We start from the raw sequence: 19533 nt of genomic DNA, 5'->3' as shown, positions 1-19533 counted from the left end.
AGGGTCATTTCAACAGCTACCTGGGGCTTATGCCAGCCCCCTCTTTTTCCATCATGGTCCCCAGCTAACCCATTTCTGGGACTTTACAACCATCCCCATATGAGGGTTAAGGTGGGGGTATAAAGGAAGGGAGTACAAAGGTTGGCTCCCTGTTATGCCAATCACAGGAGCCACGAATGCCTTCCTCCCCCCCACCACATTCTGTTCCTTTAAGTCCTTTTCCAAGCCATTTATCTGGTCACTGTATCCCTTCCCTGGGGAGTACCTGCACTGGACATCCACCCCACACTTCCGTAGAACCATAGAATATCAGGGTTGGAAGGGACCTCAGGAGGTCATCTAGTCCAACTCCCTGCTCAAAGCAGGACCAATCCCCAGACAGATTTTTGCCCCAAATCCCTAAATGGCCCCCTCAAGGATTGAACTCACAACTCTGGGTTTAGCAGGCCAATGCTCAAACCACTGAGCTATCCCTCCATAATGAGTTGCAACATCATACCCTAATTTCTTTTCCTACGCACCATAACAAAGCCCCCTGAACCTGCTGTGGGTGAGGTGAAATCACCTTGGCCAACCTGGTGGTGAGGGAAAAATTCCTACCAAGCCCCCCAAGAAAGGAGCAGCTAGTACAATGCCCACAGCGGGTCTTGACCAAACCTGGTATTTTGCCACTTCCAAATTGTCTTGGTTCTGACACTCAGACAAGAAAATGGAACACAAATACAATTTGTATGTGGGTACTTGACTGTTAGACTCCCCCCCCCCCCCCCCAAAAAAAAATCTTCAGAAATAAGTGGTTGTACCAATAGCTATGGAGGAAGTTCTGCACATACTACGAAGTGAGAGTATTTTAATGATGTGGTAAATAGGAGCTATCTGTTTCTCTTTGGGAAAAGATGCAATAGTACAGAGGAAAAGGTGATATCTATTAAGAAGCATGCTATCCCTGTGGTGGACCACCAGAGGGCCACATAGGGACTAACCAAGATATTTTTGTGAGTCATCAATTTCTGAAGACTTTCTCCAGAATTTAAGCTTCCCTGCAAAAAGATTGCCAAAGATGAAGCAATGCATTGCCGTCATATTGAGTGTGCAGACTCTGAGTCCAAAATATTAGCTGTAACAGAGCTTCAATCTGTCACCATTTATACAAATGCTATGTTAACTCTGAAGTCTAATGACAATACTGCTGGTATTTACAATGTCAAATATTTTACTGATGATCATTTTATCAGAAATATTCAGTTAATGTTCTTTTCAAGTATGACTGAGTCTCAGAAAAATTAGATGGAGATCAGACCTTTCAGGCATATAGATCAGGTTATACCTGGCTTCAATATCTCTTTGGAGGAGGAGTACTGGCTAGAAAGGGCATGGGGAATGTACGTAAGACAGGTTGAGTAGGTCCAGAGCACAACTAATCTAGCACATTTGCATGTCTGAAACCACTTCTTGACCATCAATGATCGACCAAACATTATTTTCAAGTACCTACACTTATTAAACTTTGAAGTGGAGACTTCATTTGCAGGTGAGGGAGGGCCTAACGATTTTGCTGGCAACTGGCAGTACAGGAGAGGCCTCTGAGTAAGGCTGAGGTAGAGCACAAAGGATAGGGAGAGTGAATTAATGGGAATAACAGGCTAGCTTGAGTAACCAGCAATTGTCTGAGGGAGGGTTAGTAAAAATTGGTGTTTCTGCAACAAGACCCATCTCCATCAACATAATATTGAAGTGGGAGACTGCAGAAGGAATTCTTCTAAAGTTGTTGGCATCGCAACAGAGAGAGTACTTCATCAGTAGTGTGAACAAAGTGGGACATAGTATCACTCATCACCCATCTGGATGATTTTGAAGAAAGATTAATTCGGTACATTATAAAATCTGCATGGGAAAGATATAGGCTTCAGTGATGTCATGACTGTAGTGCTCACTATGTTGAACTTGACAAGATCACATGGCCTAAATTGGTCTATCCATCTATCCTATATTTCAATATTGTGCTCATCACTACAGTGTTGTATGTAAATCATCTCAATGTAAAGTTATCCTTGAAGAAATCAGTGATGAATAAAATGATCTGCTGCACTAGACTGTTGAGGAGAAGGAAGGTTTTATTTAAGAGATAAAGGCATTTTAACTGGCAGGGAGTAGTTGAATTTATTTATTTATTCCAAATTGATAAAACTCTCTCTATACTTGCTTGCAAGTTATAAATGGTCCTGGGATATTCCATTTCTCATAGAATTACTTACAGCAAAGTGAATAATTTGTCAAATTTCAACTTTATTCCGGTCACAAATTGTCCATAAATAGTTTGCAATTTACACAAATGTATCAGTTATTCAAAATTTACTGAATAATTTTTGGACTGTGTGTAGACTGTAGATTTTGAGCACTTTGTTGTGTTTTTTTAAATATTTGAAATTCAAGAAAGTGTTACTTTGGATGGAGATGTAGATCACATGGTTTGGTTTCTGTTCCCGATTGGATTAATATAACTCTTAGACTCAAGCTTCCAGTGTAAATATTGATGCTTCAAGTTCCAAATTCACTCTCTGTATATATTCACTAATAGTTGCTTAAAATTCACTCTTTCCAGGAATGTTAATGCTACTGAACATATAATAGTAGATGTGTGGAAAGAAATCACAATTGCAGAAACACAACCACAACCAATATGTATTTGAACAAATATCCACTATATTTTTTTAAGATATTTGATCTGCTTTAGAGATGACATCGCATCTAAATGATTTGATTTTCTCAATTCAAGATAAAAATCAATTATTTGCTGATTTTGTTTGTAAGCTTCCCAAACAAGGCTTTTTCATAGACAGGTTAAATATAATGCCCTTTCCCACTTTCTGACCAAACAACAATATAAAAAATATTATTAATTTGCATTATGTAACATATACAGGTCTCAAACAGGGATCAGGGCCCATTGTGCTAGGCATTGTGATTGTTGTTTCTATGCTGAATGGATTGAGAAGCTTCAAGCTTATTTCATTAAACAAATTTTCAGGTTGTTTGCAGACATATTTTCATCTGTAGCCGAAGAAGCTGAGGCCAAAGTTCAGACAGAATTTACTGACTTACATTGCTATGATACAAGTTTCAAGAAAGAAACTTATTGAATTTATATAATAAAAATTCCACACCTAGATAGGAGGGTGACTGCTGTAATATAAATACCAAAGATAAGATAAGGATTAGATAACATAAATGCCTGCCTAATGACAGCCAGAGTAAGGTTATAGACCTGCTATTTGTGCAAATCTCTTTGGAAATACTTATATTTGTGAACAGATTTTTTTTTTTTTTTTTTTTTTGCAATTGCCTAACAGACTCTGGGTGAAATCCTGACCCCACTGAAGTCAATGGCAAAACTCCAATTTTACTGTCTGACCTTAATAGTGTAATATATTTTGCCACAGCAGAGCTAAAACTAAATATCAAGAAACTGGTTTCTTTCCAGTCTTCCTATTGATTTTCCTTCTTCTGGAGATCTCATAGCATATATTTTGTGTTTGTGGGAAGTATTGTAAAGTGTTGCATTCACTTACAGCACAATGCAAATTTTTTTTTTAAAAACTGTGCATTTAGCTAATTGAAGGGCTATGTACATTTAATGAAAATTAGCTCTGCCTTGTCCACTCCAGAGCAGAATTGACATAAAAATACTAGTGATGACATTCTACAGACAAGGATGAAAGTAACTTCACACTTACTTTGAAAGTTGCACATTAAAACTATAGATATTTCTAATAAAAATAGAAATACTATCACAAAACAGAGAAAGAGTTCTCCTAAGTCCTTTCCCAGCTTGCAAAGGAAAGTTCCAGGGAGGATTTTCCTTTTGTTCATAAAAACAAGTTCCAGTAAAATAGTCGAACAACAAGCACACCTAAAAAGTCACAAATCCAAAAGGCCCTTGGGCTCCAGACTACATAGCAACATCTGTCTAGCTAATTAAACATAGAGCTAGCAATCATACACTCAAGCTCCTTCTTTTTATCCACTGCTTTTGCCTGCTATTGACACTAATTTCAAAGTGAACATGTTTTTCTAAAGCACCGCCTCAACAGAATATTCAAACACGAAAACATTTATTTATAAACCATTTGATATACTGAAATAAAAAGTGAACAATGGCTATCAGTTACTTTCCTCCAACATATCCTTATTTGCATAATCTTTGTGATACTTCAAAGTGCTCCTAGGAAAGAACTTTTAAAAAGGAGATTTAAAAGAATATGAACATCTCTGTAGATGCAGTCACATCAGATACAACGCTATATATTGTATTTAATTTGAAAAACAGCCCTTTTCCTTCTCTTCCCTTGTAGGGGGCATCAGAGATACTGAAAAGCTACCAGGTACCAGTAAACAAACTTTAAAACTATGTTGCCTTAATCTTGTTAATAGCTTAGAAGCCGTAAAATTGCACCCATTCTGCAAACAATTCCTACTTTGAAGAATGGTTCCATTATATAACTCTAAGGTCTCTCTAGAGAAGATATTCCCTTACCACAGTGACTCCTGGGCCAAGATTTTAAAAATGAGTACCTGAAGTTGGGTCCTAAATCTATATTTAGAAGCTTAACTTTAAACTTCTATTTTTGAAAGTGTTGGCCTTAGCTTGAACTTGACGCTACCTAATGGTGAAATTCATCCCTGTGCATGATTTAAATCCTGTTTAGTCTTAGGGATGACTAAAATGGCACATGGCCTTCTACTTGCCTTAATCCCAGGAATGAATTTCACCCTGTTCTCAAAAAAAATGTACAAAATACAAACCTACACACCACCATTTTTGATTCATATCACAGCTGCCAAAGAATAAAATCTACAGTACTGGCTGCCAATCTGCCTATTGTGTCTATTTGGATTATAGACACACATGGATGAGTAGGTGGCAAAGTCCCAACTATCTTCCCATGTCTGCTGCACTTTACTGGTAAACAATAGAAAAGGAAAAGTGAGCAGTTATATTATGCCTGCATACCTCAGGTGTGTCATGAGTCATGCTCTTTGAAAGCCAGGTGGTTTCAGTCACCCATAATAGACTGCTATATAGCCTAAATTCTTAAAACATGTTATTGCCTTTATAGTTTAAAAAAAAAAAGTAAAGATCTTGTTTCTAACAAGCCTCAACCAGGACAGTTGCATGTACTGCCAAATTTCTTGGCCAATCAGATTTTCTCATATAGCCAGTCTGTTTCTTAATGAGTGATGAGTGCTCTGTGACCCCACAATACATTCCTATCCCATCTCTGTCTCTCTCTCTTGCTCTTCCATGGGTTATCAGCACCAAAGTAGTAAAGTTAAAAATTACATTAGAGGACCATATTCTACCACTTTTACTCATGCAGAGAAGTACCTTACTAAGGAAGTAGGCCTGTTGATTTCAATGATTTCAACTTGTGTGGTAAGGTACAAATCAACACGAGTAAGGCTGGTACAATCTGATCTAAAGAAGGTAAATAATGAACATAAGGCAAAATTGGAATCTAGAACACAAACCCTCTCAAATTTCAGGGGCTTCTGGATTCAAACTCTCAGATCTGGACCTATTCCTACAGTTGTGATTGCAGGTAGATCCACAAATAGAATGGGCCTATTTGCCCATTTAGATGTAGCCAAAATCTCTGTACAATCTCAGAAAACCTAACTCTCATGCAGTTTCAAACAAAAGCCACCGTCTAAACCTAATGTAAATTCAGTCCTTGAAAACCAGAACGATAGCTGCTACGTAGAGCCCATAGATAGATACATCTAGATTCAAATACTGACTCCTCAATCCATCTTTTAAAAAAACTGCTCCTAATTCCCTGCCGCACACAACTACTAGTTTGGCTTAAATTAATAACCATTCATGCTAACGTTTTGCTTAGTTATGCAAGGTACTGAGGAGGTACCCAAAAGAGGTGTTCAGCACCCCACAAAATCAGGCCCATTATTGGTCAATTACATGAAATTATTTCATCCACTTCTAAATCTCACTATACTTTCTGCAACAAAAAACTGAACAATAAGTGAACTCTGAACTAGATCTTCAGAGATTCTTCAGAGCATCACTTACTGTCGATTTGTGCCAAAAGCAAACAATATATGGCAAGTGGGAAACACCCTTTTTTAATCACAAAGGTTTTACATAGCAGGGATTTATACTGAAGTTTTTCTCAAACATGCAATTACGTCAGAGTTGAAGGTGAATGAAAGAAGAAAAGCAGCAGTTAATTCCACCACATTCTGACTCAAGACATTCCCAGAGGCGTTCCAACACTGCTATTGCAGCTACCTCTGTATCAAAATAAGGAAATAAAATAGCACTAACAGAAAAATATAATATTTAAGTTTGCAATTCCAATCCCTATTCTGTGAATAGAGAGAAAGTCAGCAGCATAATCTGCAACTTTGTTTAAAAACTGTTTTGTGCACAGAATAGCAAAGAATTTTGAAAAGCTAGAAGAGTTCAAAGGACATGAACAGAAAATATTTTATAAGGCAAAGAGCATCAGAAAAAGTTTGACTGCAAATGAGTTAGCTGATTATAAAAATCCCCCATCCTTTGGTTATTCATTCAATATACTAAGATGGATCAGTGGAAACAGAAAGTTATTACTTTTAACACTGAAGGCTGCAATTTCATTCTTTGAAGTAAAAAAGTACTAAGTAAAGAAGAAAATTGTGTCTGTTGACAGTTCCAGTAGAGGGAAATGCACCACCAGAGCTCATGTGGAGGAAAGCTAGTCTATGGAAAAACTGGTCTTGTGGTTAAGGAACTAAACATGAACTCTGAAGATGGGAGTTCAATTCCTATTTTCGGTACAAAGGTGTCCATGAGCTCCTGGGTAAATCACTTAACCTCTCTGTGCCTCAATTTCCAATTTGTAAAATCAGAGCTATTAATACTTTTCCGACCAAACAGGGATGTAGTTAAGATAAGTTAGCTCATTTTTGTGAGGTGCTCAGACATTACAGTGATAGAGGCCAAACAGAAAGATATCTGCAAGGGAAAGCAAACCATGGACAAGAATGGAAGAATCTGGAGGAAAGTCTACAAGGGGAACCATACAGCTTTCCTCCTTACCACCTGGGAAATTTCACAGGATTTGGCCCATTCAGAAGCACACTTATCTTTCCCAACTCTGACAGTGCAATTATCTCAGAGTTTTTTTGAAGTGGTGAATGCCTATTAACTGGCATTGCAGTCTTAGGAGGAGATGCCTTGCCTTGCCATCTGTTTATGGAACATCCTATTTTCACACTTGCTCAAAAATGAGTGTTCACCAATACTGTTTTTAAATTTGCCCACAAAAAAATCCAGGAGCAGTTTTTGTCTACAAAACATTTAAAGAATTTACTGAAACCACTTTTATATTACAGAATGATATAAAAGCGGACATTTATGTATTTTGGATATCTGCTTAAAAAAAGGGTTTCTTAAATATAATTATTTGGCTTTTCAATCCAAAGTGTGTCCCCAGTTTTAGACTTGTGCTTTCAGCTGAAAGGAAGCTAATGTTTCCACTGAGCTACATATTGGGGAAGATTCCATGAGATGAAAATGTTGCCAGTGCCTCAGCTCACAAGAATATAGACTTGTCTGCAACCTTCAGTTATAAGCAGCTGGCACTGTGACCCTACTTAAAAAGATGGAGAATTAAAATTGGAAACATTTTGAACAACTTTAAGAAGTGAAATTTTGGAACATATTCTCTTGAGGTTTATTTCTCAGAGCTGTTGATTTTTTTTAACCTTTTATTTGAATTAAGAGTCCAACTGAAATAAGAGTACATGTACAGTTTACATACCCTTTATGGGAACTCCACATTCAAAAAGCGTGGCATTGGCTTGTTCTAAGAACTGCAATTTTCAGTTCATGATGTTCTAACACTTAATGCTCCAAATGGTAAATGTGCAAAAATAACAAATAAGGGTTTATATTCAGAGATAAGCGATGGATTCACAGTTCAACTGAAATGAGTCTATTATTAGTGTTGAGCAAAAATTTTTGTCTGAAACCTTTTTAGCAAAATATGTGGAAACACCAAAACGTTTTGTGAATTCATGTCAGTTTTGCTGAATTGTTCAGTTTGGGGGGAAAAAAACTACAAAAATTTTGGAAAGGTAAAAACATTTCCTTTTGATATTTTTGAAATCAGGCATTTTGATTTTTTTGAAAATTACTTGTTGCTTCTAAATTTCCTTTAATTTTATTTTTAAAAATCCCAAACCTTTCAAAATGGTCAAAATTTAAAACAAACCATTTAGTTTCAGGTCAAACGAAACACTTAGTTGAACCGGATTTTTTTTTATTTTATTTTCTTAGTTTTTTGGTTTGACAAAAATTCTGGGAGGCAGGAAAGAGACTTTTTTTGGGTTGACTCAAAATTAACCCCCCCCCGCCCTAATTTTTCAAAAGCTAACAGAAAAATCCATTATTTGCCCAGCTCTATTATAGTGCAGTAGATCTCTTCTGTGCCTCTCTTTTGTTACAGCTTTTGATTTGCAGCAACATTTTGTGAAATTCTTTAAACAAGGATGCAGTAAATTTGGGGGTCCTGATTCTCCAGCTGCAGAATATGAATAATTCCCATTGACTAAAATGGGAGTTATGCATATACATTAGCCCTTCTATGAAAACTAAGTTAAACTAAGAATGGTTGATGGCCACAATTGTCTGGCTATACTGAAAGAAGGACAGGAGACATTTGACATGGGTTTAACTGGGCGCAACTTTATTATTAGATGTCTGGGACTGCCCAGCACTGTACAGTGCAGGTAACCCCCATGTTTATTCCATAATTACCTGGGGCGCTTTTACTAGCTCCCCCCCTTTTTCCAATCAAGGTCCCTCCAACGAATCCATTGCCAGGACCTTACCATCCATCCCTGCCTCATAGGAGGGTTAAGGTGGGCTATAAGAATGGGGGGGGGAGGGTTTGCTCAATGCTGAACCAATCATAGGAGTTCCCAACTGATCCCCGTTCGTTCCTTTAATGAACACCTCTTTTTAAGTCCTTTTCCAAGCTATTTATCTGGTCACTGTATACCATTTCTATGAAGTACCTGCACTGGACATCCACCCTACACTTAAATAATGAGTTAAATAGATAATGCATGAACAGAGCCCTTCCTGAAACCCGCTGTGGGGAAGGCGAAAAACCCCAACTGGACCGAAGCCAATATGGTGATAAGGGAAAAATTCCCTCCCAGCCCCCCTAAAAAAGGGACGGCTAGCATAATACCCACAGCAGGTGTTGACCAAACCTGGTTTTACCATCTAAAAGGGCAGGAGGGTGGGCCCTGCCTCAGCCTTGGTCTGTGTAAAAAGGAAGGCTCCCAGCTCCAGGCTGCTCCTTGTCAAATCCTGCATTCCCAGGGGATAAGTCAGCCACCACTCTGCCCCTTTTGCAGCAGTTTTCATCACCTCCCCCCTGTGTCCCCCCCCAGCCATAAAGCACTGTTCCCTTCACTCAGCCAGACTAGCCAAAAAAAAAATAATCAAAAAAAAAAACCTGCTTAAAGCTGCAGGGTGGTCATTCTCCCAGTTCAATAAAGTTGGAGGAAGGCAGAGAGAGTTCCCTTTTAAAAATATTGACCTTTCAAGCTGTTGATCCATGGACTAAACAGATTATTGTTCCCATATTTGATTTTCATTTACAACTATTCACTTACTGATACCTTGCCATGATACAGGTACATAGTCATAATTTTTCATTTTGATTTCAGCGTGGATCCTGCTGTAAATGGGACCTGATCCTCAGGCAGTGTAAATCTGCATCGTTCAGATGGAGTCAATGGAATGACACTGATTTATACCAGCTGAGGGTATGGCCCAGGATCTCTGCCAAAACATATTAATGTCCACATCTGTATTTTTTTATGAATCAGATCCTAAAAAAATTGCATATGTTTCCAATTCTAAAAGATGTATTCTACTCTAGTGCTTTTAGAAAATAAAAATGTTCTTGTATTGCATGAGACAAATGCTGCCCACAGTTATGCTGGTGTAAATCTGGAATAAATCCATTGAGTCTGATGGAGTCACTTATATTTACACTTACATAATTTAGTGCAAATTTGATCCCAGGGCTTTATTATTTTGAAAATTCAATGATTAGATCATCACTGCAAATTGCCATTCTTGTGACAAACTCAAATTTAATTCCGACTCCAACATGCACACACTGTACTTGTAGCTCCTATTGTGCCACATAAGCAGACCTTTTAATTTTAGTAGGAAAAGAAATGTCTCTCATTTAAAAAACATCCCTTTCAACTCAAAGGCTGTTTGTTTATTCTCTATTACAGCTATAAGAATTAAATTATTATGTCTTTAGGCTCCCGAGAAAAGAGTTTTCAACAACAATATATACTTTGTATGTAAGTTTCTGAAATCAAAATTAATGTGACTCTAAAAGATCATTATTAAGATGTTGTTCATGCACAAAAATATGTGGTAGAATAGAGTTGTTACACCCATAACTTACAGTTTGAAATGTATAACTAAGTAGTATGGTGGGGGGAAAAAAAACCTCATGCACTACCAGAACTAAGGTGAAAGATTTTTCCTAGAAATCTACATACTTGTGGTCCAAGTGTTTTCAAGTTAAACTGCTGCATGCTAACTTCAATTTTCCTCTGACATACTAATATCCCTCTCATTCATTCCTGTTTGTCTCTTGTTTCTCTCTTATGTTCACAATTAGCTTTTGATATAAGTTTGAAGCTAAAAAAATGTCCTACAGGGAACATAAACTGAATTAAATTATACTGAATCTGAGGTTTAACATTACTTCAGCTGACTGAAAAAATTGGTTTCTATGTATCATACTCTTTGCTTTGGAAAGGGGGAGTCTGTTTAAGATATGTCTTGTCCCATGTATTGATGAGTCTCCTGGGAGCTCTTAAATTCTGGAGGCTGAAACCATCTGTTCACTCTAATACTGGGTACAGTGTAAACTTCCCTTCACTCTCAGTTATCATCAGCTTCATTGACCACTGACATAGTCATGTCTCCCCTAGGGGTTTATCACCATTGGAACTACTTCTGAGCAACTTTTTTTAAAACTGTGGTAAAATTCTTCACAGCAATTCTAAAGAACATTAGATTTTTGTTGAATTAGACAACTACATTCCTTTAATCTCTCACCATTGGTGGAATCTGAATCTGAAATAAATGTGAAGGAATAACTAATATTTTCTGCTAATCCCAGTTCATTTTACTTAGTTTTAGATCTACTTTATCTATATAATGAGATGCTATGGACCAGACTCATTGGACCACTCTGCTCCAGAGTGCATAAAAATGCAGCTGAAACTACCCATATCTTCTCATTTAGTTCTATACCACTATCTAGAGGAGGTGGCTGGAGTGAGATGTGCCTCAGTTATGCTCAGTTGGTGGACAGTCCCTTGGGAATCATTGTCACCTAGCCTAGGTTAGGATAGCTCCCAAGTTGCTCTCAAGTACACTGAGAAAGAGCTCAGTAGAGAATATTGGAGTGGAACAATGCTGCGACAGAGAATCTTTGCCTTATAACTTTGGAAGCCTGGACAGAAATATTAATTATTGCCATGAATGCTATTCCCATTATAGCACTCAGCCACTTAAAAATGCACCAATGAACCACCTTAGCAGACATCAAGACATCATCCTCGCATCGAGGGACTGCCAAAGAAGACCCCTTATAATATTGCTTTGTAACAAAAACATTTTTATTATTTCTATTTTTAATAGCAATAAGACATTCCACAGTGTTCATTTTTACTTGGATTATTACTCTTTTTAATTATTAAATTCACTTAACTTTAGGCCTTATCCATCACACCAAGAGCCAAGACATGCTCTTATTGCCCAATGCTTTTGCCCAATGTATTCAATATTTCAAAAGCTAAATCTTGGACAGTATTCATTCCAGTTTATCTCTATAACATCTTAAATGAATTCTAACAAGACTATTACTTTAAAATCTTGCAATACAGTGCCACAATCGTGCTAAATGCCAATCGCTTTTTGTGCAAAATAAATGTATACAAATGACTGGCTTTACAAATACTATGCTTCCTGAGTGGTACACTCAAGCTGGTCAGTAGTCTTGTAACATATAGCTTCTTTCAGAAACTTATCACTGTCCAGGTATAACATCCAATATCCACAACTTCAATATCACGATAATACAAAATCTAGATCTAAATAGAAACTGAAGAGAAGCCAGTTCTCATAAACTAGATCATCAGGGGCCTGATTCATCTACCTTACAGAATACAGGCTGCAGGCCACTTGGCAAAACTGTCAACTCCTGTTCTGCTAGTATATGAGGATCTAGCTGGCACATCCTACACAATGAGTGTAGCTAGTCAGGGAGACGGTGGGGCCAGGCTAAGCCATCTAGGGCAACACCAGCTAGTAGAGCTCCTATGAAGAACCCGTGAGAATTTAAAACAGTCTTTCCCCATTCTAATCCCTGAGAGAGAAAGAAGATGGTAATGCCTCCTACACTACCTGATGTGAACACACCCCTGCAGGCAGAATGGGGTCAAATTGCATACTCTTGTGATCATATGGGTGAATCAAGCTCTTAGCTTTCTTCTTTCCTATGGCCATAGTGATTATAATGTTTATTTATTTTAGTTTTGTTTGAACTCAGTTTGTGGATTAAATACAAACATGTACACATCCTTACAAAATGAACGTAAGATGCCTTATTATTACTCCCATTTACTTTCAAAAGCCTATTATCAAATGAATACCCAATAAGTTATTTTTCTCTTAGGAAGTGGCCTATGTCATGAGGTTTTCACTTTATGATAACCTATCCCGAAGGTCCCACACTAAAACCATTATTCTTCTGCATCAGGAGGCCTGAATGGGATTAACTTTGAAATCACTTTGTATGTGAGACAGTCTCCCACCAGGGGTATGATTTGCTACCTTTGCAGCACTCCCAGCCTATGCCGACTTGGAAAGAAAGATCAAATATGATATCTATCAGTGCTCTGGATTATAACAATATGATATAAATTACACTGGCAACCGAACAAAAAAATCCAAGACTAAAACTTTGTTAAAACTGGAAATACATGTGTGCCTGAAAAGTAAACAAAAATCTGCTTTACACATCCAGGACAGAAGAAAAGAATCTGACAAACAGTTGAGAACTCTGCTACTTGTAAATCACGCAAGAAACTTATTGAAATAACATGCAACTTTAGCTGAACAGCACTTGCTAATTACTCACAGCACAACATGAAAACATCAAAAACCCAGACCTCTACTAAATTTTCATGTGAAACAGAACTAAAGTTTTTTTTTTAAAAAGAACCCTTATTAGCAGAAGAGAGGAAACTGGGACCAGAAGTAGTTAGAATATGTATGATAGGTGCTGTTGCATTGTTACTATACAGTGTGTGTGTGTGTGTGTGTGTGTACACATTATACACACGTATATTATATAAACACATGATATAACATTTTAACTTGAATCAGAAAAAATGATTTTAATTGTATTTTGATAAACAACTTTGGTTTTGTTCAGATGCTGATTGGTACCACACTGTTCAGAATAATCATTTTATTTTACTACCCTTGGGTGTTAAATTTCGCTATGTGACATGGAGTTTTAACATTTTCTTTTTTTTAAAACCACAAACCATTAAATAGGAATATCACTAATTCAATATCAGTCATTATGTACAATTAATATTCACTTTCAATTAACAAGAAATTACTCTCATGAGGAAAATGTTTATTCTGGAGATGAGAGTCTCATCAAGACACTAAATCTTATACATCCATTTATAAAATTACAATTAATTCATGTATTTTTCCATTTTTTTGATGACAGATACCAGAACAATCAGAAAAGTAATCTAGGCAACTTCAACAAGGGCTTGATCCTGCAAATCGTTACTCATGTGAGTAGTCCTTGCACCCATAAATACTCCCACTGAAGTTAATAGAACTGTTCCAGTGAGTAAAGCACCACTTACATTATAAATGTTTTGTACACTTAAACCCAGGGGCCTGATTTTCATGTACATTAATGCCACTTTATACTGCCAGAGTGGTGTAAAGTGCCCTTAGTTTAAATAAGAATCAAGCCCTATGTCCTAATCATAGGGCCATTGCCCTATTTTGAACTATATGTTAAATATAACTTACAAGACAAGAACCTACAAGTGGCTACGCATTGAACACATAATTGACAAGTAATGACAGTATAATACTCATAGTTCAAAATAATTAGCATAATAAGCTATATTTTTCTATTCTTAAACTTCATGGACACAACCTAGGATGTCGCCTGTCATATTATTTGAGTCAGAATGGAATTGGTGTATTAGAAGATTGCAGCTTTCCTTACCAAGCATGTACTTCTCCATTTAAATTTTCACAAAAATATAATGTTTCATTTATTAGCATCACTTTTTCATGCACATGAACATATCAGATTCCTATGGGATGCAATATCTAAACTGTGCCAAGTATTTTACACAACAGATATTCATTTTTATTCTGAAAAAAAAACATTCTGAGTTCTTATATTGGCTTTCCCAGCTGACGTAACATGGCAGGTTAACTCCAGTTTAAAGTTTACTGCTAGAGGATGTCATTCTTATCTACTAGTGACAGGAATCCATTATTCACAGGAAATCCACAAGAGTAGATGCAAATTACTTGGAAAAGAGCACTTTGGACCTAAACAATTAATCTGCTAGAAATTGAAAAAAACAAAAACTTATATTGGGTGAATCATCATGGTTCCAAAAAATTGCACATCATTCTAATCCCCTATGGCACATAAGAAAACATCACATTGTTACAAATTTCAAGACACACGTCTATGAATACAGTTTAAAATTAAAACATTAGACTGCAACTTGAAATAGATATAAAAGATGGTTTCTCACCCCTCAGAATAAAACTGGAACTTTCGTTTATAGGAATGGCTATGCCCATATACCCTCCTCATCATCCTGCGTGCCAGATATTAGGAGATGCACAGAGAAGATGTTAGCATTGGAATGAAAGAAGAAAAGGTTAGTTACCTTGATGCATGTTAAGATACAGTGATCTTGGCTATTAAAAGCATGAGTTACAAAGAAAATTTTTTGCACTTTTAAGCAGCAAAAACAACTGAACAATAGTTTTCTGTATATCAGAGAATCTGCATCTATAGAAACCAGAATAAGAACAATGAAGTAAAACATTCTTCCCACTCAGTTAAAACTTTGTGTCAAAAGTGGATTATAAGATTAAACATTAAAAGATTATATTTTTTTAAAAAGCTGATTGTTTGCACGCGATGTGAATCCACGCTTACTGCAGAAACAGTTTAAACCTCGTAAGTAAGCAAAGAAGTAATTACTATAATCAAACAGCTTCACATTCTGTAAGGTTAAAGGATACAATAAAAACTGCTGAGGAATCAAAAATTTCTTTTCAGTGAAGTATACTTTTCTAACATATAATCAATCAAATATATTATTTAACCAAGCCTTAAATACCGTATATTGCTAGAATACTATAAGCCAGTTTCTTTGCTCTTTTACAGGTTATTATGGTAGGGTTTTTTTGCTTGTCTCAGTAACAGTTGCTCATGGAATTTTCATAAACTCATATTTTAAAAAATCACTATTTGGGATACTGCTCTAACAAAAAAGGGTATTCTTTCCATTTATTATAGGCTTGAGGTAAAAAGGTGCACCAGAAGAATGAAATGTTCCTCCCCTGAGTATGTTTATTTGCAGATTACGGTTTTTAGTACGTTCCTTAATCTCTCTACTCAGAAATATATGTATTTGTACACATGCTACACTTGTCTCTGTGGATTTTCGTCCTGAATGCAGGAGTTAGATATGTATGAATATTGGGAGGAAGATAAAACATGAAACAATATATAATTTTACCTGGCCTTTTTTCTTACATGATACTCAGATACCTAGATAGACAGACAAACATATACCATGTACATGTAATATGTGTTTCATTCAATTTAACATTTCGAAACAAATAAAATTTTATAAGTTCTTATATTTTAAATCTACCCATTCATATTTTTGAAATTAAAAAACATGCATTTTTTAAATTTCCTAACATTGAAAGCTAGCTGGTGTAATGTAAATTTCTGGCACTTAATTCAATCAAAAAATAAATGAAATGAGTGGCAATTAATTATGATTGAAACAGACAGGAATTTTAGCATGAAAATATACACTGCCAATATCACTACTGTTCCTAGTCCATTCTAAGAATTAAAAAAAGAGCTCCCAGATGTCAACTGTTATTAAAAACCAGATGTTAAGAAAGATGTCTTCCATGTTGCTGAATTAAGTAAAGAAATCTGACAGTCAAATATAAACTTAGCTATCATTTAACACAGAAGAAATGTGGGCAAATTCCTTTAAAGTTAACTTGGAATATTTCTTAGTTTTAAGGTTTGCACAACTATAACAGGCAGTAAAGAAAGTGTAATGTCTGAATATTGTTATTCTCAATGAAGGGCCAAATCTTGCACAACTCCCATTTGGCTTGATTCTCCTAGATGACAAGATATGAATAGCTCCCATTGAATTCTGTAGGAGTTACTCTTACTCAGGCCATTGACTTTAACTGAATAACTTAGAAGCCCTCAGGAGTTTTGCTAGATTAAGGGCTGAGGAAAGACTACATGATTTCACTCACATAGAGTAGTTTGATCCCATTTCATTCACCCAAGAAACACAAGTTTTGTTAATCTTTGTTGGTATCTTTAAAAAATAACTACAGAAATCAACAAAAATAAGGAACTCCATGTTTACAAAGAACCTTCCCTAACCACATGCAGCTGTTCTACTGTCTAGTCCAGTGGTGGGCAACGCAGGCTGCACGTGGGCCGTCAGGATAATCCGCTGGCGAGCCGTGAGACAGTTTGTTTACATTGACCATCCGCAGGGATGGCCACCCGCAGCTCCTAGTGGCCTCGGTTCGCCGTTCCCAGCCACTGGGAGTGGTGGGCGGCCAGGTCTGTGGACGATAAATGTAAACAAACTGTCTCGTGGCCTGCCAGCAGATTACCCTGATGGGCCGCAGGTTGCCTAGTCCATTGTTAATTTTTCAATAGGCAAATATTAATTTCTTCTTTAACTATTACATCTCTCAAAATTAAGAATTATGGCCCAAATTCTGTTCTGAGAATGCTGATGGACTTCAAAGGGAAATGTACCCATGTGACTGAGAACAAAATTTGGAACTTTCAATAAAGGAAAGAAAAGGGATACGAACATGGAAAATGTTCACTCCTTACCTCCATAACATGGAATTAAACTCCCATATTCTGCTCTCCCTATATTTGTGTCTCTCTTTTTGAAGTAGAGAAAGCAAAATATCAAAATTTGGTAAATGACCTCACCCAGAGCCAGCGCTAGACATAAGCAGACCAAGCAATTGATTAGGACCCTGAGCAGCTCCAGGGCCCCCCTATTAATTATTAGTATTTTGGGGAGGCAGGGAAATATTCTTGTGGGGGCCCCAAATGGGCTAGTCCTGGCACAGACCTCACCACACATTAAGCTGTGGGGGCCATTTTCTGGTTTGTTGGAAAACGTGTGTGCCCCTTTAAGGGCTAGAGAAATAAGGAGTGACCTTTTTGCTGAAGCTGCAGACCAGGTCAGTGTGGGGATGCTGAGCCACCCCTGCAGGTTCATTCTGGAGCAGGAAAAGCCCTCTTTTACCTCAACCAGGCAGAGCAGCATCCACCCTCCCACCCCTGGATTTTGTCAGAATTTGCTGTGGGCATTGTGCTAGTCGCTCCTTTCTTGGGAGCCTGGGAAGGAATTTTTCTCTCACTGCCAGATTGGCCAAGGCAAAGTGGGTTTTTTTTGCCTTCCCCACAGCTGGCTCATCTTAGATCGGGTGAACATGGAATGGAAGTTAGGCTATGATGTTGCAACTTATAATGTAAATATGGGGCAGATGTCCAGTGCAGGTACTCCGTTGGGAAGGGCTACAGTGATGAGATAAAATGGACTGGTAAAGGATCTAAAGGAGGTATTCTTTAAAGAAGAGGAAATGGGGGAAGGGGAGTTTCTGAACTCCTATGACTGGTATGGCAGGGAGCCAACTCCCCATATTTATAGCCCCCCCTTAATCCACATTCAAGGGGAGAGATGGTGAGGTTGCAGCAGGGCTGGATTAATCTTTTGTGGGCCCAAGAACCCGGACCATGGCCATGACCCTTGCTCTCCTCCAAGACCCACCCCCATTCAACCTCTTTCCCCCGAGGCCCCACTCATGCTCCACCCTGAGGCCCCACTTCCACTTGGCCTTGTCCTCCCAAAGCCTTGCCCGCCACTCACACAGGGGTCGGGGGCAGAGAGGAGTGAGCAGCAGGCAGGGCCTCAAAGGGAAGAGGCCAAATGGAGGTGGGGCCTCAGGGCAGAGCACAGGCAGACAATAATGGAGTTTGTGGTTTTATGAGACACCATAGTTGAACTATTTCTTTATATGACAATTCCTTTCTCAGTGCTAAGCTAGCGTTGCAAAACTAAAACCACTGTATTGAGCTATTGTACAAAGGTATCATGTATATTACACTTGCTCATTATGCATATTCCTTTCAACAGTATTGCATACACATCAATAGGAGAATAGGTCCAGGGTGTGAACTATGTAAGAAATACCTGAGGGTTAAGAAACTCCACAAGATTCCAACTGTGTATTTTCCACTGCATAATATGATTGGCAAAATACATTTTTAGTGTGGTTATAGAATGATTTCTATGGGCCAAATTTTACTCTTGGATTTATTCACATGACTACCACTGACTACAATACAGAGCCATTTGTACATGGTCTCATGTTAATAAAACCATATGTAGTTAGATTGAAACAGAAGTTTATTGCAGGTGGATTGTTACTGTATTCATTTGCCTTTTATGATTGTTTTCAAAATTATGCTATTCAACTTTTCTATTGAATTCACCATTATGTTTGTATCTTCCCTTTTTTGAAAATTTTGGTTCTTTTCACAAGCTTTGTCTATCTGTTCAGTTTTAATATTAAAAAATATGGTTGGCACATAACTCAGATTATCAACTGATTATCATAATCCTTTTTAAAGAGTAAATTTATCCAAATTGTTTGGGGGATTTCAATCTGTGGGACATTTGACGAAGGTCTCATGCTGCCACTAGTAAAGAAGTGACTTCAGAACTATTAAAAATCTTTTCCTCTTATAGATACTTGTAGGGCATGATCATGTTTTTTAATCTAACAGAAAAAGGCATAACAAGATCCAATGGCTGGAAGCTGAAGCTAGACAAATTCACACTAAACATAAGGCACCTTTTTTTTTTAAAAAAACAGTGAGGGCAATTAAACAGCGGAACAATTTACTATACCTAAGAATCTGGTGGATTCTCCATCATTTGCAGTCTTTAGATCAGGATTGAATATTTTTCTAAAAGATTGGCCTAAACTGAAACACAAATTATGGTCTTAATGCACCTGGGTGAGGTTCATTTCTCTGTGTTATA

General features: G+C 37.3%; 1 protein-coding gene across 3 annotated transcripts in view; it reads right to left on the bottom strand.

The window, feature by feature from the left end:
• Positions 1 to 19533, bottom strand: part of ERC2 (ELKS/RAB6-interacting/CAST family member 2) — an 836521-nt gene that overhangs the window by 149811 nt on the left and 667177 nt on the right. For 2 of the 3 annotated variants that reach the window (XM_065550998.1, XM_065550999.1), the window contains one exon: positions 14929 to 14994. The exons of the other annotated variant lie outside the window; for it this stretch is intronic. In XM_065550998.1, the coding sequence (XP_065407070.1) occupies positions 14968 to 14994 (27 nt within the window). In that variant the 3' untranslated portion in view covers positions 14929 to 14967. The remainder of the gene's footprint in view (positions 1 to 14928; positions 14995 to 19533) is intronic. 3 annotated transcript variants of the gene reach the window in all.

The sequence above is a fragment of the Chrysemys picta genome, chromosome 7 (genome assembly GCF_011386835.1).
Source record: "Chrysemys picta bellii isolate R12L10 chromosome 7, ASM1138683v2, whole genome shotgun sequence".
Classification (NCBI taxonomy): Eukaryota; Metazoa; Chordata; order Testudines; family Emydidae; genus Chrysemys; species Chrysemys picta.
The sequence above is the reverse complement of the archived record's forward strand: the minus strand, read 5'-3'. Positions and strand labels throughout refer to the sequence as shown.